Source organism: Lynx rufus, unplaced genomic scaffold, assembly GCF_022079265.1.
Source record: "Lynx rufus isolate CCGP_SWC_20201006 ecotype Redwood Valley unplaced genomic scaffold, mLynRuf1.p SCAF_22, whole genome shotgun sequence".
Taxonomy (NCBI): Eukaryota; Metazoa; Chordata; class Mammalia; order Carnivora; family Felidae; genus Lynx; species Lynx rufus.
The window spans coordinates 17379136-17402872 of NW_025814837.1; the positions used below are offsets into that span (position 1 = coordinate 17379136).

Below are 23737 nucleotides of genomic sequence, written 5' to 3' on the forward strand. Positions count from 1 at the left end.
TCAGCAGTGTTTCCTACTGGGCTCTCAGCCATCACCACCTTGTATCCTGTGGAGCAGGGATCAAGCAATATGATCTGGAAAGCTGAGTCAGAGAGCTGAACCAGAGGGTGGACTTGGAGGAACAGGGTACAGAGGAGCCCTGCCCCAGCCCTGTGGCCAACAGTCTCCAGGACTCAGGTGGTGAGGTGACCCACCCACCTAGGAGTGTACATTCCAGTGGTTGCTGATGTCATCCACAGATTAACGTTTTCAGATAATGATAGAACATTCTGGAGAACTTTTTTGCCCCATCTGGTACTCCTACTAAAAATCCAAATGCAATTATGTCCTTTGTTTTTTTGTGGGTTTGTTTGTTTGTTTTTGTTTTTTTGTTTTTGTGTTATCATCACCCCAGAGAAAAGGGCTGATGAGATTTTTTAAATGATTTTTTTTTCAACGTTTTTTATTTATTTTTGGGACAGAGAGAGACAGAGCATGAACGGGGGAGGGGCAGAGAGAGAGGGAGACACAGAATCGGAAACAGGCTCCAGGCTCCGAGCCATCAGCCCAGAGCCTGACGCAGGGCTCGAACCCACGGACCACGAGATCGTGACCTGGCTGAAGTCGGACGCTTAACCGACTGCGCCACCCAGGGGCCCCTAAATGATTTTTAAAAGAAGCCCTCACAGCTGCTCTTTTAGGGTTGCTGAGAGCATGATGTTAATTCAATAACCATTTCATCAAGTCTCATAAAAGTTTCCATTCTAAGCTCCTAAAAGTAACTCTTTTCATAAGTTCTTTTATTTGCAAAACAGGGAAAATGTCCAACTACTTCAGGTCATTTGAAGTTTGACAAAAAGCCACAGGCAAGTAGTGGTAATAAAATGTCCAAGGCCTTGGCCAAGAACTGGGTGGGTTCATTGCAGTTTGCCACCTGCTGTCTGAAGAGACTGACTTCCGTGCCATTATTATACAATTAATTTCATGTTGGAAACACTCCTTGAGCTGATTCTTTAATTAAAGCATATTCTGAACATTTGCATATATCTTGAAATATTATACAAAAAAACAACTTTTAATAAATCTTTACCAAGGTTCTTGGAAGACAGTAACTTAAACAGGGTGAATTTTAAAATCTTTGGCTAGGGGCACCTGGGTGGCTTAGTCAGTTAAGCATCCGACTTTGGCTCAGGTCACAATCTCACAGTTTGTGAGTTCGAGCCCCACATCTGGCTCTGTGCTGGCAGTGGGGAGCCCACTTTGGACCCTCTGTCCCCCTCTCTCTCTGCCCCTCCCCAGCTTGCAAACTCTTTCTCTCAAAAATGAATAAGCATTAAAAAAAATAAAATCTTTGGTTAATTATTTTTCACCTGATGATCCTCAAACATCAATTATTCCCAGTTTCTGAAGGGCATGTTGGGAAGGTGGTTGTGACAGAGACAGTCTTTTCTCCTATTCCACGCACCCAGGTGCTCTACACAGCATGTGAAGTGAGAACACTGACTTCACTGCACCACACAGGGGTGACGGAGAATAAAATAAAAAGGTCGTGCTGCTTCCTGGGAATCTGAGCGAAAGGAGTGAGTAGAATACACAGTTTTTCAAGAAAATGCAACATTTTCAAGAGGATGCCCACAGAGAAGTCTCCCAGTACTCACACTGGGGGTGACGCCAGACAGCACGGTCACCTGCTTGTTTCCAAGATCAGCCTCAAAAAGGAAACAACATCCCAATCCAGATAAAAACCAAAGTTCCCAAAGCTGACCTCCTGATCGTTCAGGAACAAAGGGATCCCCCAGGGCAGGACTGATTACCTGTACATGCAGCTGTAGATGTTCACCTGGCCTCTCAGGACTGACCCAGGGCTCTGCATGTGCACAGCAACCACAGACAGCTGGTCTGCTCCCGTGGAATACTCCACCACCACCACGTAGTGGCCGACCTGGGGAACTTGCAGCCGCAGCTGTATCTCCACCTGTCAGAGAGCCCGAGCAGGTGGATGTGAAATGTACCGGATGAGTTTACATGGGCAACAGTGAAGGCAAGGCTGAGCAGACATCTGGGAACAGTGTACATCATCACAGTAAGAAACGCGGTCCTATGGGTAGGAATGCCAGATAAAATACAGGATGGGGGCGCCGGGGTGGCTCACTCAGTTAAGCTTCCAACTTGGGCTCAGGTCATGATCTCGTGGTTGGTGAGTTCGAGCCCTGCATCAGACTCTCTGCTGTCAGCACAGAGCCCACTTCGGATCCTCTTCCCCACCCCCACCCCCAACCTCTCTCTGCCCCTCCCCTGCTCACACTCCCTCTCTCTCTCTCTCAAAAATAAATAAATAAACTTTAAAAAATGCAGGATGAACCATTAAGTATGAAATTCAGATAAACAACACATAACTGTGGTTTATCTGTGATTCAAACTTAATGGTGCATTGGTGTTTTTTTCTAAATCTGGCAACCTTACTTATAGGGGCTTCTACTCCTATTACCCATATTATTTGCCTTGTTTCTCAAGGCAAAAGACACTCTAAAACTTGAGGTAAAAAGCAATCTCCAATGGGTGAGAAGAGGATGGAGGTATGCCTTGAGGCTCTTTTGCTGTTTTTCAATTTAAAGAGTGAACTTTCGATTATATGGATACAGATAACGTGACGTGATATATGCAGCCCACTCCTGGGATAATAACTAGTAATAGTTTGGTTTTCATGCTTCCAAACCATTTTCCACATCTGAAAATGCACATATATGTACCTCTTTTTTTTTTAAAGAAAAACTGTGCTCATAGTAGGAATCATGGATGTTTTTATACCATGACAGCAGAGCTGAGTAGCTCCAACAGAGTCCATATGGCTCACAAAGCTGAAAATATTTACTATCTGGCCTTGTACCAAAAACAAGCAAACAAAAAACCAAACCAAAACCAAACCAGAAAACAACCCGCCCCCACCATCCCCTATGGGTTAGGAGCTTGGAGTATGGAACCATACTGCCTCCAGCTGTGTGACTTTGAGCAAGTTACTTAATGTCTGTATGCTTCGGTATCCTCCTGTGTACAAATGAGGATAGCAAGAGTACCCACCTCTTAAAATTATTATGAGGATTAAATGAATGAATATATGAAGGACTCTTAGAAGGGTATTTGGCATGTCATAAGCACTCTGTAAATATTGAGGATCATAACTGTGATTATTGCCTTTTGCCACGTCTTGCTTTTTTTACTCAACAAGATTTTCTCTGTCTGTAGCTACATACAGATAAACTTCATTTTCCTAATGGCCTCCCACCTTTCCACAGTGTGAGTGTAAATTAATTTATTTAGCTAATCCCCTATTGATGGCAACACTTACATTGTCTGTAATTTTCCCTATTAGCATAGAATGTTACATGATCACGTGTATGTATGTATGTGTGCGTGTGTGTGTGTAGATAGGTAAATATCCTTATGCTGGTATTTCTGTAAGATTCCTAGAAGTAGAATTGCTGGGTCAAAGTATACGTGCATATTGAATGTCTGAGCCAATATTGGAACTACATTCCACAGCAGTTTAACCCACTTGAGTCTGTAATCTCAGGCCCAGCGAACCTTTACCATACTTAATTAAAATCCTCCCTCCCCCCCGTCTTCAGGATATTCACATTTACTGTTCTCTCTGCACAGCCCTGAACCACACAACTAATACTTTCCCCGGTGATTTTTCTATCACTTATATAATAGAAAGACTTACTTCAGGGGAAAAAAAAGTGGGATATCCACACCACTTTTCCACTCTGTTCTGGAGTGAACTATGGGTCTGTGTGGGGAGGTTATTAGCAGCATTTCTCCCTGGGGCATCTCCAAACAAGGGTCTGTCTGTCTTCACGCCACCATAAAACACACACAAGCCAATAATGTATATTCACTTTTCTCCCAGAAGTTATTACTGGCTGCCAGTTCTATCACAGCACTATATTATAAGTTTCTATTGTTCTTACCACTCTGAGTCCTAGTCATTGATTTTTTGGAAGATGTGTGGGAAGGCTTCTGAATTCATCTAAGGGTAAAAGTAGGTTTTGAGAAACTCAGATAAACGATAAATGATGGCAAATAGAAACTTTACTATTTGCTATTTGTTATCAGTTATTTATCTTAGTAAAAGGGAACTTAAATAGAACCAGTGTCAAACTGGAAGGATCTTTCTGGTTTTATGGCATAGAACTGCCCTCACCTGGTTATGAGTGTTCAAGATAAAGACATAAAAGGCAGGCATGTCAAATCTGGTACTTACACAAACCTAAGAGGGGTGATTAACATGTCTGGTGTCAAAATGAGGATTCAAAATGACTTGGTCAATCTATACTTATTAAACACCTCCTCTATGCCAGCTCACCTGATGGGCATACAATGGGAAACAAGACATATCTGGTCTCTGCCCTCAGACAGACTTTAATCAAATAATTAGACAATTAGACAAACACAGTGTGAAATTACACATATGACAAATATTCTGCATAGGTTCTTAGAGGACAGCCTGAGCCAGTCAGGGAGACTAGGGAAGGGGAAGACTTCCTGAAGAAGCAATAACTTGGCTGAGTGCTACAGGACAAGGAACAGACAGCCAGGACCCAGGGGGAGGGAGGAGCATTCAGGCACAAGGAACATCCTGCAGTAGGAGGCTACCCTATGACACACAGGCTGTAGGGTAACAAATAATGTTAAGTCCAAGAGACTGAAGGCAGGCCACAGTGACAAGGAACAGAGAGCAAGAGGAGGCATTGGGAGGAAGGAGGGGTAGCCTTAGAGGCCATTAAAATCTTTTGTCTCTATCCTAAAGCAGTAAGCTGTTATCGTAATGTTCCAATTGTGTATGGGTGAGGATGGGGCAAGAGTGCCTGTGATGATCAGATATTGTATTTCTATCAACATGAGTATGCTGACTATCATATGGAGTCTGGACTGGGAGATGCAATGGGCAAGAGCTGGTGTGAGTGAGCTAATCAGGAGGTTACTGCAGAGATCCTCATGAAAGATGATGATCAAATATTGGGCAAGAAAGATACACGAAGAGAAGTAGAGACATTTAAGAAAAGACATTAAGATTCAGGGATGGGTTGTCTTTGGTAAGGGAGGGAACGGAAGAAATCATGGATGACCCTAAGAATTCTGATTTATAAAATTAGATGGACGGTGGTACCATTTACTTAGGTAGTAAAATGTAATTTGAGATCCCTTCGAGACACCTAAGAGGTAACGTCAGGAAGGAAGTTGGCAATGCTGTTCTGCACATAAAAGGACAGGTATGACTGAACATACCACTTTGGGAGTTATCTGTGTCGAGTTGGCATCTAACACAATAGGCTTGGAGGAGGCTGCTTAGGGAGAGAATATAAAGTAAAAAGACAAAGGCTAAAACTGAACCTCAACAAATTCTAACACTTAATGGCTAGATAGAGGTTGAACCTGTAAATGATATTCTAAGGAAGCAGCCGGAGAGGTAGGAAGAGATCCAGACCACTCTTAAATTGTGAAAAACAAGGTAAGAGAGTGTTTTAACTTGGAAGGGATATTCAACAAGTATTGAAAGCTGCTGAGAAGTTAAACAGATGAACACATGAGGAATGAAAATCATCACTGGATTTACTGACAAGATGATTGGAAACTGAGAGAGAGAGAGAGGGAGAGAGAGAGAGGAAGAAGAAGGAAGGAAGGAAGGAAGGAAGGAAGGAAGGAAGGAAGGAAGGAAGGAAGGAAGGAAAGAAAGAAAAAGGTAATGGAGTAGGAGAGATGAAAGCCAGACTGCTGTGGGTAGAGATGTGAATGGAAGTGAAAGAATCGGGAACAATGTAGAATTGTCGAATTCTTTGAAGAAGTTTGGTTGTGAAGGAGGCAAGAGGTATAGCTGAGGGACTGTGGGAAGGGAAAGGAGGGTTTTAATAAAAAGGGGATAGAACTTAGCATTTTTAAAATATGAGGGTGACTCCCAGTTCAGACGGCACAGTGAATTGACATTTTCTGCACCCCTTCCACTCCAAGAGATAGCAACTATAGATAAAATGTTTTAAAAGGAAAACAAAAAGACGTGTTTTAGATTTAAAAACTGATGGACCATAAGTAAAAGAAAAACTCGAAATGCACTGGGGCTGAAGTCAGGGGCCTGCTGTCCTCAAGGTCTGGAAGCAGCGTGTCTTGGTCAGCAGTTCAGCTCTTGCAGAGTTAAGAAAACTAAAGATGCCTCAATGAGACAGTGGTCAGATCCAGGCTCATTTTTTTTTAAGACAAAGAGGAATGTTCCCTCAAATCATGAAAAGCTGAAAAAGTTGCTGACAATCTGCCAGTTGGGTTTCAGCTTTACAAGAAGCTATAGAATTTGGGAATCAAATATCAAAGATACAGCCTCAAAACCAAGAACTGATTTAAGCCACCTACGTACTCAGTGTCTGAATCTGTGCCATCCCCAGTATCACAGCGATAGAAGTGGCATATTTAATGCTTGCCTCTGAGCTAAGGGTCCAGAGGACTGGTGAGACATTGCAAAACTACTAGGCTGAGATGGCTAGCGAGAAAAAGGGAGATGATAAAAAGCTTCCATTCAAAATAAGCCAATAAGCCTTCAAACAAAATAAGACTCCAAAACACATAAAGAAATCTAATGTTAGAAACATGCAACAATATCATCAATCAGAAGATGAATTTACTTCAGATAAGATGAATTTTATCAGAGAGTCTGACAAAGACTTTAAAATGAATATACTGGTCCCTAATCTGAAATCTTCAAACGTGGAAAAGGAATCTTTTTTGGATCTTGTTTGGATGCAAAACCTAATCTCACCTAACCAATCATCACTTGGTGGCAAAATGTGACTTGAACTAAGTCCACGTATACAGTCTTAATGTATTTCTCTTGAAGTGCCTATTCAAGCTTTTTGTTGGAGAAATATCAACCTGTTCGATTATAGGGTGTTGGCCAGGACCCCAATGGAGATGATGATGATGATGTGTGTGTGTGCAGAATCTTTAAAATTCTGTATTCTGGGGCGCCTGGGTGGCTCAGTCAGTTAAGTGTCCGGCTCTTGGGTTTGGCTCAGGTCATCATCTCACAGTTCGTGAGTTCGAGCCAGACATCGAGCTTGAGGTTTCTCTCTTCCTCTCTCTCTCTCTCTCTCTCAAATAAATAAACCTTAAAAAAAAATTTTAAATGCTGAATTATGAAACACACCTGCCTCTGAGGGCATTAAGATACTCAAAAATATAAATGAAAGAGGAATCTCTCTAAAAAGTAAATAAAGCTATAAAACTAAATTGGTGGGGAAAAAATAAGGAAAAGTAAATATGAGTAAGAGCCAATTAGAAATCTTTGAGATTAACAGTATAAATTAAACTGAACTAACAGGCTGGATAAAATCTAAACTGGAGACAGTGAAACATCCGTGGATTCTAAGAAAGTCTTGAGGAATTCACCCATAAAGCAGCACAAAGAGCCAAAGCTATATAAAAATATGAAAGAGTAGTTTGTAGATAGACTGTGAGGTTCCAACATTCATCCAGGCTGATTTCCAGAAAAGAAGAATGTAAGGAATGGCAGCAAAATTACATTTGAAGTGATAACATCTGAGAATTTCCCAGGATAAAAGATATGAATCTTCATTCTGAAAGTGTAGCCTGAGGACTAAACAGATAAATAAAAATAAATCCACACCTAAATATATCATAATGGAACTTTAGAGTATCACAAATAAAAGTCCATCCTAGGATTTCTGGCTAAATATAATAGATTAAATGCTTATACTTATTGATCTTCCCTCTCAGAATTCCACAAAAATTCGAGTTGGGTTTTTTTTTTAAATCATAAACCCACAAACAAAAAGAGGATAGGAAAGAGGGGGGCAGGAAACAGGCTAGAGAAATCAACAGATTTTGGAAGCTGGAAAGCAGATGTTAACCAATTAGATCAGAAAAAGCTGACACCTATGTGTCTGTGTGGGTGCAGAGTTGGATGAGCATTGGAAGAAAAGATTAAAGAAATATCCCAAAGCAAAAAATGAGATAAAGAGATTGTAAATGTTGATTAAAGATAAAGAAATAAATTATCAATGAAATAACTCAAGGAAGTTTCCCTGAACAATGGATAGAAGTTTCCAGGCTAAAAGGCTGAGAGCCTGGCACACTAGTAGAAACATTACCTATATCAAGGCACACCTTTGTGAAATTTCAGAACATGAGAAATAAAGAAATTATCTCAAAATCTTTAAGCAGGGAAAAGCAAGATGCAGTCAAAGCATTGGGAATCACAATGTCACTTCTCAAGAGCAGGACTTGAAGGTAGAAGCCAGTGAGGAAATGTCATCAAATTCTAAAAAGAAATGATTTCTAATATAAAATTCTATATCTAGAGTGCCTGGGGGGCTCAGTCAGTTAAGTGTCTGACTCTTGATTTCAGCTCAGGTCATGATCTCATGGTCATGAGATCGAGCACTGCATTGGGCTCCACAGAGTTAAGCATAGAGCCTGCCTAAGAGTGTCTTTAAAAAAAAAAAACAATAAAAATAAAATTATATATCTAACCAAACTAAAAAATCAAGATTGAGTGTAGGATAGTTTCAGATATGCAAGGTCTCAAAGGGAATAAATAAATAAATAAATAAAAATAAAAGGACCTCCTCTGTATCTGTGTAGCCTTTCTCAGGAAGGAAGCCATTGGAGGATGTAATCTACCAAAATGCGGAAGAAGAAGAAGAAGAAGAAAAAAAAGGGAGTTTCAATAGTAAAAAAACAAAAACAAAAACAAAAAACAAAAAAACCCCAATACAATGAAGATAAAAAAGAGAATATTTAGGATGGTGGGATGTGGCAATGAAATATTTCAGGAAATGGCTGTGCCCTAGATCCAGAGACTACATCAAGAGCAAAGAAGACAGATGGAAGATTCCAGGAGAGAAAATTCCAAGAAGAAATGGAAAAGAGGAAAAAAAAAAAAAAAGAAAGGAAGGGAGGAGAGAGGGAGGGATGGTATGTGGTATATTTGAATTGAGATGAAACTTACAATCTACCTGAAAGTCTGGGAAGAGGGTAAAAATAAAATTTTTGTACAGCAACAATAACTTGGAGGTTGGTTTTCAATGGGTAAATAATCATTCTAAAGTCTGTGTCATGTAAAATAAGAGATCAGAATTAGTGAATAACTTTAGACTTGATTGGAAAATATATGCTTCAAGAACTTATGTTAAAATATTAAGGGTAACCACTAAAATACCAGAAAACAATCTGTACTTATCAAACAAGCAGAAAAATAGAGAAAATTGTCTTAATCAAATAGAAGTAGGGGGTGCCTGGCTGGCTCAGTCAGTAGAGCATGCAACTCTTGATCTCAGCATTGAGTTCCAGCCCCATGTTGGGCCTAGAACTTACTTCAAAAAAAAAAAGAAAGAAAAAGGAAAAAAGAAAAGAAACCGAAGTAGGAAAATTATTTTTTAGAAGGCAAATAAAAAGCTAGTAAAATAATTAAGATGATAAAAATAAGTCCAAATATGTCTGAAATCACAATAAATATAAATCAATTAAAATCACATTGTAAAACAGAGATGATCAAATTGAAATATAAAAAATATAGCAATGAATTTGTTTATAAGAGACAGAGGCTTGCCTGGTGTACAACAGGTGTGGTCTGACTTTAAAAAATGAGCTGTCCAGATTCCCTTTCTCAGAAAGAATAAAGGGGAAAAGGGGATATTCAAATGGCAGTAAGTGCCGGAGCTAGGAATTAACAAAGAAATGAGACGGAAGCAACCTTCATGGTATGTGTGTGAGACAAAGAGCTATGAGTAAGCAAAGGAGGTCATTCAATAGAGGGAAAGGTGAACAGCAAACACATGGAGAGAAGGCTTTCTTCTATGACAGCCTGGTAGCTCTGTCTCTCTCAGATTCCTGGAAGACCAGAATGTACTTGGTTCCTGCCTTTGGAATCCTTCTAGACCTCTCTGTATCCTGGAAAAGGAAAAACCCTTCATATGAGCTAGACTTAGTGGGTTGCTCTTCCTTTCTGCCCATGTTGCTGACCAGAATACATAACAGCAGTATGGCTAATGGTTACTGAGTGATCACTGCATGTCTGGCACCACAACAAGAGCCTCTCATGGATTATTTTATTTAGTAGTACTCATGAGGTAGCTACTATTCTTATCCCCATTTTGTATACTAGTAAATTCAGGCCTAGGGAGATTTCACAGCTAGTTACTGATGACCCAAGACACGAAGGCAGGCAGTTTCACTCCAGAACCATCTTAATCATCACGCTACACATGGGTTTTCAAAATGGAGGAGCAGGGGCGGGGAGCGGGGGTGCCTGGGTGGCTCAGTTGGTTGAGCATCTGACTCTTGATAATAAAACTTTTTTAAAAATGGAGGAGGGATTACTCTGCATTTTGCTCCAGGTGGCTAATGATGATCAAAATTTACCTACCTCTGGAAGTGAGTCCTCCATCAATTTAAGTATTCAACAGAGGCTAAATGAATGTTTAAAAAAGCTAATGTAGAAAGGATTCCTTCACAGGAAGGGAAATCAAATGATTTCTAAGACCTCTTCGAATGCCATTAGTCTCTGAATTTTAGCACAATGATCTATTACAGCACTGTCCAATAGAACCTTCTGGATAGCAAAAATATTTCATACTCTGTGTTTTCCAATAAGGTGGACACTAGACGTATGTGATTGCTGAGCACTTGAAATGTGGCTAGTGCAACTGAGAAACTGGATGTTTAGCTCTACTTAGTTTTAATTAATTCAAGTTTATACAGCCACATGAGCTAGTCACTACTATATTAGCACATGTCTGTAAGCATTTAGATAAAATAGTAAAACAGACTGTTAAATAAAACTGGACAGCCCAGGGCTTAGTTTTACGCATCATGCAAATATGGCCCTGCCCAAGGCCTCAGTGCTATATGGCTCTGGGCTAAATCAGAGGCAAGGACACCTCCAGATGAATCATCAGCATCATTTCCTGGAGTCTGGCTCTTCTCAACAGCACCTTCCTGCTGTCTGGGGAACACACACACACACACACACACACACACACATATGTGTGCGTGCATATTTATGTATGTATATGCATTTGTGTGTGTGTGCTCAGCATGGGTAGGTAGGGATACAGCACACTGGTAGAATGGAGTGGAAATGATTTCATTAATTTCTCTTTATGAATGCCTATATTGCTTTACTTGTTACAACAGGCATACATACTTCTCTTTTTTGCAAAATAAAAACTCTAATAAAATGAAATGAAGACTAAAGAAGTATCCTTAAAATCCTCTAATAGCTACCTCAGAAATGTTAGCAATATAGTTTACAAAAAAGGTACATATCTAAATATTCAGAAGTAATACCATATATGTTTTCAGTCTACAAATTTAATCGTGAACATTTTCCTCAAAGGTACAAAACAGAGAATGTTGTAGAAAGTAAGGAATGGAAATATAGCGACGGAAGTTTGTTTTTCAGTGTCTTTATTCTGAGGTATTGCATTGTGTGTTTTTATTGTTGCTATATACTACTTTGAACGCAAATCTTAAATCAGTATAGTCTTAAATCATTTTGAGGCCTCAAAAACTCTAAGAAAAGTAATGCCAAAGCCTGTGGTAACCTGTCCTCTAAGCCATGAGGGAGATGCCCTGGCGTGTAGCATTTCCAGATTTTGAGCTCAAAGAAATCAACCCTTACAAATTGCTTAGCCTGAGGGCTGAACAGTCTGTGAGCATTGCATCCTTTTAGGGTAAGCTGTGTAGTTTCTGGAGGCCTTTTAGAAAGATCTTGCCCTGAATCAGGTAGAGCGGGACGTGCCCTTATAAGTCCAGGGAGTAAAAAGGAGAGGATTCTGTGGTTGCCCATGTTCCCTGCCATGTCTAGAAAGTGCTCAGAGACTAACCTTACCACGCTCTGTGTGGTGCACCGCCCAGCCACAACCTGAATCAGAGAACTCAGGATACCTGTAATTAACACCTCTGAGAAATTCTTTCAGGTTCCCCTGAATTTGAGAAGCAACTGTGGCCAAGGGTTTTCAGCAGACACAGATGGGGAGACAGTAATAGCTTTGACAGTAAATAAAAGGCTGCCCCACCTCTCTACCACTGAGGTCCGCCATGACCGGGTGTGCGGGAGTAGGCTGCCTCACTGCCAAGGGTCTTGGCTCTCCATCAAGCAGGAAGTGTCTGGCCTCACAAGCCAGGGCACAGGGGAATCGGGTCACTGGCAAATGCTGGTAAAGCAAGCAACTTCAACAACAAAATACAACAGTTACAACTGAGAACAAAGCACAATATCAAAACGCATCCCCAAAGGACTCTTATCCAATTCCATTCATTCATCATTCCTTCAACGAACTCCTACCCAGTGCCTACTATAGGAATCGGATGGTAAATTTTCATCTGCATGAAGAATAAAAGACGGAAAGGTCCGTGAACCTGGATTCTATTTTAAGCCTCAGACAAAAACCACAATCAGAGAATTATCCAAAGCATCTGGCTGCAGCTGTGAGGCCGAGGCCTATCTCGAATCCTTGCACCAAAGGCTCCTGATTTAGAGGACCCGATGTCGCACCGCTGCCCATACTAACTTCTCTTGGGGAGGTCCTGAGTTGGCGCACGGCTGTGTGACTGGCAGTTGCAGTGAGGATGCCTCATAGTAGTCTCTGGGAAGCAGCACCAGGTAGTCCTAGTAAATTAAGACCAAAAGGACAATTACGCATTTGATGGTGGCCCTTCTTTAGTAATCAAGCCGTCACCAGCTAAGTTAACAACAACCAGGTGAAGCTCGCTATGTTAAACTCTCGACAGCAGCTGCTTCGTTCTGCCCCCCCCCCGCCCCCCCGACTCACCAAAACACACAAAGCAACTCCTCACAGGTGCTTCACACATGGGAGATAAGCATCTCAGGGTGAATGTGTTTGTATGCAAGTCTCAGGGGAAATTTTCCCGTCTCTTCTGGATTGTTTATAAATTCAAAACTGAACAAAAGTAACACGCTATCAGTTGATAACATGTTCCTTTGAAATACCGGTCGCTTTCATCACTACACAACAGAACACTGAATTGTAGATCACGTATCACGGCTTCTTATTCCCATATCCAAGCAACGCTCGATGGCATGTATAAAAAACGGTGTTTTGTGATCCTGGTGAATCACGGACTGAAACTGGCTGACTGCCTGTCCTAGGAGATGAGAGGAAGAACGTGTTCCACGGAGTGTGCCAAATGAAGCCCACAGTGTAAATTCAGCTAAACAGCTCTTCAGGAAAGAGCAGACCTCCAGGTTTCTGAGATGCTGATGGTTTGACAGCTTCAGAGCAATGCTGGCATCCCTGCCTGTGTGCAGAGGGAAGGACGAAGGGGAGGGGGGATGTCTGCCATAACTGTGAAGAGACTCATACGCCAGCCATAAGGCTTTCTCTCCCTTCGGGTCCCTTAATTTGTCTAGAATGGGAAAGAAGAAAAATGTATGGAGAGGAAAAGTGGCACATGGTGGCCCAGGGGGCTCAGTGGTCTACCACGGGGGTCTCACTAGCCCAGCAGGCTTTATTTCAACAGTGATTATTGTTCTCTTACTAAGTTTCCTTAGGTTGGGACCGTATCTCCTCCTTACTTTATGGTCCCATAGATCCTAGAATAGTGAAAGTTGACAGTAGGTGGTCCGTAAAATATCTGTAGAGAAGATAGGATCATCATATGGAAGCATATATATGTGTTGCACTACACAACTGCACCAGCTAAATGTCATCAAGTATCTTCCATGCCTATGAAGTAACATAATGAGCTTCTTTCCATTAATCTAACTTTGTACCCATTACTGGCATCAACGGGATTTTCCTCATCCTCATTTCTAACATCTATGAAAAACTCTAAAACTTTGGTAAAGCAACAAAGCTTTCTACCAAGAAGATGCAAGAAAAATAGGGATTGAATGCCGAGCATAAACCCTCACATGATGCTCAGAAGATCCCAGATTTGGAAAGGACCTATATGGATAAACATTGTCCCTATTACAGGGAAGAAGCAAATGAGGCAGGCCTGGAGTTAAAGACCTTGCCTGAGATTTGTTAATACAGCCAATCAAAAGGACTGTGCCAGAAGGAAAAGCTTGATGTTTTCTGCTCTGAGCGCCTAAAACCAAGCTTTGTCGAAGACTTTATTTTCAAAAGACTTTCTGTAAGCTAAAGCAGACATCAAAAGGGGGGGTGTATCTCAGGTAGCAGTTTTCATCCCTTAACTCCCCTTGGTTCCTCTGGCTATCCTAGTAGAGCACGAGGATAGAGCTTCTCCCGTAATGCAGGGTTCTTTGTCCAAGGCAATCGTTTGGTGAGGCTGCTGCCTATGTTTCAGGTAGAAGAAGGCAGGGAATGTTGGAGAAGCATCGGTTCTCCCTTCTCTTTCCACCACCAAGAATTTCACTGATATTAGGATCTTCTTTTCCTCTAGCTTCTTCTGATTCACTCCACATAATCCCCAGAGAGGCTGATTTTTTTTGATGCCCTTCTGATTCATGATGAAAAATCCCAAAGAAGCTTTTGAAAGGTGGGGACATAATGCATATGAAGGTTTTGCATTTATTCTGATAACTTTGAGTCATTATAGTTATAGTTGTTGGTGTGTGTGTGTGTGTGTGTGTGTGTGTCTGAGAGAAGCTGGCTGAAGAATATAACAGATATTTTAAGTTGGCTCCTATGTTGAGGGCAAATGTCACCATAGTTTCCTGTGTCTAAAAGGGAGGTAGATTTTGATATCTAATGGTCCCTGTGGGTCACTGTGGATTGGACCATCTCTAAGGGGGGAAGAATCCCACAGAACTCTCCACTCAGGAGGACTCTTACCAGGAGGACCCCCTCTGCTTGAATACAAGCAAGCCATGTCCCTGGTGCAATTGAAAACGGGTGTGCCAAACCATTTCCGGGGACCGTGACAAAGGCTGGCTCCTTACTTGGCAGGAAGAGGACTTCTTTGCTTTGAGCAGCACCTATCAGAAATAAAAAGAATTGCCCAAGGCACTGGTCTAGCAATCATTGTTATGATTTTGGATTTTCAGTTTTGAACATTCAGTTTACATCTGAAGAAGTTTAAGACGGTTACTGAGCATACTTACTGATCAGATTTATTGATTTTATTTTTAAAATTTTTTAACGTTTATTATTTTTGAGAGAGAGAGAGAGACAGAGTGCAAGCAGGGGAGGGGCAAAGAGAGAGGGAGACACAGAATCTGAAGCAAGCTCCAGGCTCTGAGCTGTCAGCACAGAGCCCAACGCAGAGTTCAAACTCACGAAATATAAGATCACGACCGGAGCCGAAGTCAGATACTTAACTGACTGAGCCACCCTGGCGCCCCTTGATTTTATTTACCATTCACATACTTATAAAACAGACTAGAAAGATATTGATAAGATGTTAATTACTTTTTAAATTTGTTAAGTGATTAAGTATATTAACGCATGTAAACTGCTTAGGAAATTTCATTGCACCTAAGTGTTAACACATTACCTTAGATATTAAATTATTTTATTCTTTTAATTTCTATGGAAGAACATGTGTCCATTCTGAAGTAATAAAAAGTTTTGGTTTTTTTGTTTGTTCTCAGGATGCAAAGTGTTTTCTTCTGTATGAACAAACAGTGAACCTTCTGTACAAGGTTCAGAAACAAACCAAACTGCTGCATCAGAGCTCCAAATCCTTGCATTCTTTCTACAAACATCCACTAGATCTAGGTTCTGGGCATGAGGGACTGCACACAGCCAGCATGGCTTTTGCTGGGTGGGATGGGAAAGGTGAGGGATTACAGACGATGAAACAGGAGAATTTGGCACAGCATAGACAGTGGTGTTTGGGAGGAGGCCTAGGTTACCACAAGAATCCACAACCAAGGCCCCTGACTCAGACATGGGGGCTTAATAAAGGTGTCCCAGAGGAAGGGAAAACAAGCCACAATGTATTCCACCTGTTTGAGTTAATGGAGAGCAAAGTGCTGATGAAAGTGTCATTGAGGAGGCATCAGGGTCTATTAGAAAGAATTTGGAGTCTGAAGATTCCAACTTGTCTATAAAGACCAGAGGTGCACTTAGGCAATTTACTAAACCTCTCAGTTCTGTTTCCTCTTCAACTCTCATCAGTTCACAAACTTACCATGCGAGAAAATCAATGCCAAAGTATATGTATATGATAAAGCAAGCCCGCTAGTTCTTTGTGTTATTCATCATCGTCCAGCCTCGCAACCTGGTTGACACAACTCAGGAGCATCACCACTGCCCCCAGTGACTTCGCCATGGATGCTGAGCAAAGATTCTTGTGTTTCAATCTCAAATTAGATTTCCACTGGCACCATCTTGGGTCCATGTGGGATTCCTAGTGCTTTCTGGAATCTGTTTCCAGGAATGGTAGAAGTGCTAACTTCTTGCAGAACAAACTTCCAGGCCTCAGCTCTAACAGTGCTGAGATCTGTGCTCTGACTGTGATTTTCCTCTGCCCTCAAGAATCCCTCAACCTTCAGTGAGGTTTGCATGTTTCTTTCTGGAGTTCTCTTGGGCTTCATGCTTTACCGCATTCATCTTAAAAATTCCTACACTCACCCATTTCTCCTTGGGCTATTTGGTTTGCCTGAAACAATGTAAAAATTTAGGGGAGTCACCACAGAGGTGACACCCACTCTACCATGAATGAATTATAAATTAGCTTTGCCCTGTGGTGATATCATAGACCATGGGGTTCGGCGAAGACACATAGGTTGTTACACCAATTTTTCAAAAGACGGTTAATAGTAAACTTAACAACAAAATTTAAATAAGCAGAATGTTTAGAGATTGAAAAGGTAGCAAAGGACAGGACACTACCCTAATCAGACTATGCATCAGACTCCATCTTTTCTCAGGAGGTAACTTTGTGAAAACTGAAGAAACTGTTTCACTAGTTCATCATTTCTTAATCCAAACAAAGGCTTGAAAATTTGCCTACCTGCCTCAGCCCAGGATGGGTAAATAGTCACGTGGCCAGATACGGCTTCAGTTCCAGGGTTAATATATTTCAGAATAACGCGAAACAAGGCAAGACTTGACTTCCCCACATTCAACATGATCCTCACTTTATTCTGAAAAATACCGAAAAGCCATAAAGTATAGAACTGGCTAAAAGAAATGGTAGCCAAACAGTGGCTTTACTCCATTCAAGTTTCACTAGTGGGCTTGTGGTGTGTACATAGACCCACACGCTCTGTTTCTTTCTCACACACACACACACACACACACACACACTCACTCTCACTCAGAAAACACCAAATAACCAACTCTGTGGCAGATGGAAATAGGAAGGCCTAACAATAAATTAAAATCACAATTACAATTACAATTAAATTTAAGTGTACAATACAACTTAATTACAATTAAAGTTACAGTGAAGACCTGTTCCCTCAGGAACTGAGTTCTTCTTTTGACCCTTTTGGAATCAGGCAGACAGAACAGAATGTTAGCAGGACTAGTTTAAGGAAAGCCATAGTGGCAGGGGCAACCACCACAGGCTGGGAGAAATAAAAAAGCAGAAGAGAACGAAAGGACAGGATTATTTAACACAACTACCCCTGTAGAGAGACCACTCCAGGGGCCACATACATAAAATTCTAAATGGTCACAGAAACTGATGCTGGCCAAACAAAGGTTAAAATGCTCCAAACACATTAGTGACCAAATCTGGATGTAACTAAAATATGCCTACGTCATATAAAATTGATCTCAATCTCTATCCAAAAAGAATGTGGGCTTTTTATTTTTTAATTATTTTTTTTCCATAATGACAAGTGTACTCTTTAATCCTCATCACCTATTTCCTCCATCCCCTACCCCGCTCCCCTCTGGTAACCATCAGTTTGTCTTCTACAGTTAAGAGTCTGTTTCATGCTTTGTCTCTATCTTTTTTTTTTTTTTTGCCTTTGCTTGTTTGTTTTGCTTCCTAGATTCAACATATGAGTGAAATCATACAATATTTGTCTCTCTCTGACTTATTTCACTTAACATTATTATACTCTCTAGTTCCATCCATATTGTTGCAAATGGCAAGATCTCATTATTTTTTATGGCTGAATAATACTCCATTCCAATAACAAAAGGGACAATCCGACAAGAGGATATATAATAATTGTAAATATTTATGCACCCAACATGAAAGAACCCAAATAAATAAAACAGTTAATAACAAACCTAAAGGAAATAATCAATAGTAACACAATAATAGTAGGGGACTTTAAGACCCCACTTACATCAACGGGCAGATCATCCGAAGAGAAAAGCAACAAGGAAATAGTGGCTTTGAATGACACTCTGGACCAGATGGACTTAACAGATATATTCAGAATATACAGATATATTCAGCAGAATACACATTCTTTTTGAGTACACATGTAATGGTCTCCAGAATAGAACACATATTAGACCACAAAATAAGTCTCAAAAAATTCAAAAAGACTGAAGTTATGCCATGCATCTTTTCTGACCACAAACCTATGAAACTAGAAATCAACCACAAGAAAAAATTTTGCAAGAGCACAAATACATTGAGGCTAAAGAACATGATTCTAAACAACGAATGGGTCAATCAAGAAACCAAAAAAGAGGGGCGCCTGGGTGGCTCAGCCTGTTGAGCATCTGACTCTTGATTTCAGCTCAGGTCATGATCTCAAGGTTCATGGGACCAAGCCCCATGTCAAGCTCCACTCTGTCAATGCACAGCCTGCTTAGGATTCTTTCTCTCTCTCTCTCTGCCCCTCCCCTACTCATTCTCTCTCTCTCTCTCTCTCTCTCTGTGTGTGTGTGTGTGTGTAAAAATAAATAAACTTAAAAAAAGAAATCAGAGAAGAAATAAAATATTACATGGAGATGAATAAAAATGAAAACACAGGTCCAAAATCTTTAGGATGCAGCAAAAGCTGTACTAAGAGGGAAATTTATAGCAACACAAGGCTACATCAAGAAGCAAGAAAAATCTCATATAAATAACCTAACCTTATACCTCAAGACACTAAAATAAGAAAAAACAAAACTGAAACACAGAAAAAGGAAGGAAATAAAAAAGATTAGAGCAGAAATAAATGATACAGAAACTAAAAAAAAAGTAAATAAAACAGATTAATGAAACCAGGAGCTGGTTTTTAGAAAAGATCAACAAAATTGATAAATCTCTAACCAGACTTATCGAGAGAGAGAGAGAAAGAGAGAGAGAGAGAGGACCCAAATAAACAAAACCACTAATGAAAGAGTAGAAATAACAACCAACACCACAAAAATACAAAAACTTGTAACACAATATTATGAAAATCTATATGCCAACAAATTGGACAACTTAAAAGAAATGGATACATTCCTAGAAACATATAACCTACCAAAACATAATAGGAAGAAACAGAAAATTTGAACAGATGAATTACTAGAAGTTAAACTGAATCAGTAATTAAAAAAAAAAAAAAAAAAAAAACCTCCCGAAAAACAAAAGTCTGAGACCAGACAGCTTCACAGGTGAATTCTACCAAACATTCAAAGAAGAGTTAATATTTATTCTTCTCAAACTATTCCAAAAAATATAACAGGAAGGAAAACTTCCAAAGTGATGAAAAATGAAGACTTTTTCCCCTAAGGTCAGAACAAGACAAAGATGTCCACTCTCACCACTTTTATTCAACATAGCACTGGAAGTCCTAGCCATAGCAGTCAGACAACAGAAAGAAAGAACAGGTATCCAAATTGGTAAGGAAGTAGTAAAACTCTCATGATCTACAAATGACATGGTACCACATATAGAAAGCCTTAAAGACTCCACTGAATGGGGCTTTTTAACTTGACAGAATCCATCTCTAAGTGTTAGTTCCATGTTGGAAAATAAAAATGCAAAAATGTATAAGGAACAAGTTAGGGGTGATCTGATGGACGCTGCCGAGGTCTGCTGACTAAAAATACTTAAAGAAATCCATCATTTGGAATTCATTCCTTTATGCTAACTAGTTATTCTTTCGAACTGTAGACACCTATGAGAGGGTATCCACCTTGACTGGACTGTCAGTCATTCACAATCTATTATGACTTAATGGAATCCATTGCTTTTTTCTTAATAATGAAGATCAGGAAGGAGCTAAAGAAACTGAATTGCTACATTGGGAAGAAGGAGAAAGCAGTGAGGTGTCAGATCCTAGGATCCTAGGGAGTGTAAAGCAACCTGATGGGGGACCCTAGTCAGGCAAGAAGCAACATTAGAACCAATGGTGGCTCCAACAGAACTGTGAACCTGTCCCTGTTTCTCTAAGGAGTGACTTATATAAATATAACAGGCATTACTTCTGGATCTAAGAACAAATATTGGGTAACCATGGTCGTCAGTTTACCTCTTTTGTTCTGAATTTCGCCACTGAGAAACACAGTTTGAAGAGACCAACCTCAAAGAGAAATTCTGAGAATAAAACTTCTCAATGACTATACAGAAATTATCAGTTATAAATATTGTATAAGTTCTAAAGGTAGCAAGAAAATGTGTAAATCCCTTAATTATTCCAACACAAAGCCAAGAGAGATGGATACAGAAGAGGAAAATGAAGGAAAGGAGAAATACAGGAAAGAAAATTTAAGTAGCACTAACAAATCCCTCATTTATCTTAGTTTTTATTCATATAGTAATTCCGAGTTTAAAAAAGCAAAAAAAAAAAAAAAAAAAAGCACCGGTCAAATATTAACAACATACACATTGAAATTATTTAATTCAACTCATTTTTTTTTAAATTTTTTTTTTTCAACGTTTATTTATTTTTGGGACAGAGAGAGACAGAGCATGAACGGGGGAGGGACAGAGAGAGAGGGAGACACAGAATCGGAAACAGGCTCCAGGCTCTGAGCCATCAGCCCAGAGCCTGACGTGGGGCTCGAACTCCCGGAACGCGAGATCGTGACCTGGCTGAAGTCGGACGCTTAACCGACTGCGCCACCCAGGCGCCCCTCAACTCATTTTTAATCTTCACAAATGGCTTTAAATAAAAGTGTCTCTTGTGTTAAAATATAGACTAATCTCATTTGGGAAACAACTTCTTGTAAAAAGTCTCCAGAAATAAACACCATTTTTTTTAATCCTTTCTTTGTCTGATCTGGTGACTAAATTAACAATAAACTGTGAAATCGATACATATACTTATGAGTTAAAATCCAATCTTACCCCAAACCCCATCTGTAGTCTGGAGAAAAAGAATCCTGGAGTCAGTTGGGGGATAGTTTGCCTTTGTGGGGGACTCACTGACAGTGTTGTGGGTAACTATACGCACTATCCTGCCATGAAGTAATTTCTTAGAGGCTACATACCTGCACTGAGGTCATCTGGGCGTATCCTCTCCAGCTAAACTCAGGAAATTCCAGGGGATCAAATCCAAACCGAAGTTCTCTCCCATTAGGTACAGTGCCATCTTCAATCTCATACTTCATATGATGCAAATCCGGGAAATAGTAGTTGTTTTCAGGTCTTTTGTAAACAAAAAGTAAATGTGGATACAGCAAGTTAAGTCCACTGATAATCCAAATATTCTTTAATCTCAGTAGCTCTGCTAAAAGAACTCCCACCAAATTGAAAGACTGCAACCAATAAGAACAAATGAAAGAGCCTCCCCCTGCTTTTTCTTTAAATTATTGCTTTCATTCTTGTAAACATTCACATAAAATACACCCAACACTTATCATTCTAAGCAATAAAATGAGAAAATCATTTAGCACAACCCATAGTAGTAGTATCCTTTAATATGTTCTAAACGGTTGCCAACAATTTAGCAAAGTCAAATTAGGTAATTTACTATAAATTCATTCATTCAATCATTCATTTATATACTCATATTCACTCATTATACAAATATTAACATATACGTACCAACCAATGTTGTTAAGTACCATATATACATAGTGAATGTGACATACAATATTTCATATGTTAAGTTTACAAGTTAGATACATTTTTCTCTCCATATATGTTTTTTCAATCATCAGAATGACTTTTTATGCCTCATTTTTTCTTAAATTATAAGTCTATAAATGGATTCCTTTCAAGAGTCCAATAATGGCAATCATAGAGAAGGATCAAAAATATTTCAACCCTGGGGCGCCTGGGTGGTTCAGTCAGTTAAGTGTCCTACTTCACTTTAGGTCATGATCTTATGGTTCGTGAGTTCGAGCCCCGCATCGGGCTCTGTGCTGACTGCTCAGAGCCTGGAGCCTGTTTCGGGTTCTGTCTCTCCCTCTCTCTCTGCCCTCCCCCACTTGTGCTCAGTCTCTGTCTCTCTGTCAAAAATAAATAAAAAGATTAAAAAATAAATAAATAGGGGCGCCTGGGTGGCGCAGTCGGTTAAGCGTCCGACTTCAGCCAGGTCACGATCTCGCGGTCTGGGAGTTCGAGCCCCGCGTCAGGCTCTGGGCTGATGGCTCAGAGCCTGGAGCCTGTTTCCGAGTCTGTGTCTCCCTCTCTCTCTGCTCCTCCCCCGTTCATGCTCTGTCTCTCTCTGTCCCAAAAATAAATAAACGTTGAAAAAAAAAATTTAAAAAAATAAATAAATAAATAAATAAATAAAAATATTACAATACTTATGTGACATTTCATATTCAAACTATTTGAAGTTCTTCAAAATGGCACATTTTGACAATCCAATCACAAACTAATAGCAGTTAGTATATTTAAACCCATAACGATCAATTAGTCAAAGAAAATAAAAAGTCACAGTCCTATATTGCAAATAGAATTACAAATGATTACAATTTCTCTGGAAGTGATATATAAAGATCCTTAAAAATATTCATACCCATTGGGGCGCCTGGGTGGCTCAGTCGGTTAAGCGGCCGACTTCGGCTCAGGTCATGATCTCACGGTCAGTGAGTTCAAGCCCTGCGTCGGGCTCTGTGCTGACAGCTCAGAGACTGGAGCCTGTTTCAGATTCTGTGTCTCCCTCTCTCTGACCCTCCCCCGTTCATGCTCTGTCTCTCTCTGTCTCAAAAATAAATAAATGTTAAAAATTAAAAAAAAATATATTCATACCCATTGACCCAGTAATTCTCCTTCCAGGAATATATTCTAAAGAATGATTAAATATACACTGTCAAAGAATTAACATAAAAGAATGTTTATAATAGTGAAAGCTTAGAAGCAATGTAAATGTACAATTATGAAATAATTAAAGAAATTATGAAATATTACATAACCAATATTTTGGAAGACTAATGATATGGAAAATGTCTGCAATATCATGTGAAGAAATTGATACGAATTATATGAAGAAAATACAATACTAATTTGTATTCATAGAAAAAGCCTAGGGGTACCTGGGTGGCTCAGTTGGTTAAGCTTCTGACTTTGGGTTAGGTCATGATCTTGCAGTTCATGAGTTTGAGCACCATGTCAGGCTCTGTGCTGACCCCTCAAAGCCTGGAGCCTGCTTCAGATTCTGTGTCTCCCTCTCTCTCTGCCCCTCCCCCACTTGCACTCTACTTCTCTCTCTCTCTCTCTCAAAATAAAATAAAATAAAAATAAACATTAAAAATGTTTTAAAAAAGAAAGAAAAAGCCTAGAAAAAAATAAACAAAAAATATCAAAGGGGTTATAATCTGGGTGGTGGAATGAAGAATTTTCTTTGCCTTTTACTTTTAGGTACTTATTCCAACTTTACAACAAACATATATTACATTTATTATCACAAAAATTATTTAGAAGACAAAGTGAATGTGAAAGCTTTCTAACCTTGTAAGAAAAATGAAAAAAATGT

The 23737-nt window shown here is 39.8% G+C and overlaps 1 protein-coding gene across 1 annotated transcript in view; it reads right to left on the bottom strand.

The window, feature by feature from the left end:
- The window catches only part of LAMA3 (laminin subunit alpha 3), a 274852-nt gene that overhangs the window by 117883 nt on the left and 133232 nt on the right, over positions 1-23737 (bottom strand). Inside the window, exons 19-24 of the mRNA XM_047087081.1 lie at positions 21303-21459; positions 16936-17068; positions 14811-14953; positions 12561-12658; positions 12066-12219; positions 1794-1954 (exon numbers count right to left, since the gene is read on the bottom strand). Of these exons, the coding sequence (XP_046943037.1) occupies positions 1794-1954; positions 12066-12219; positions 12561-12658; positions 14811-14953; positions 16936-17068; positions 21303-21459 (846 nt within the window). The remainder of the gene's footprint in view (positions 1-1793; positions 1955-12065; positions 12220-12560; positions 12659-14810; positions 14954-16935; positions 17069-21302; positions 21460-23737) is intronic.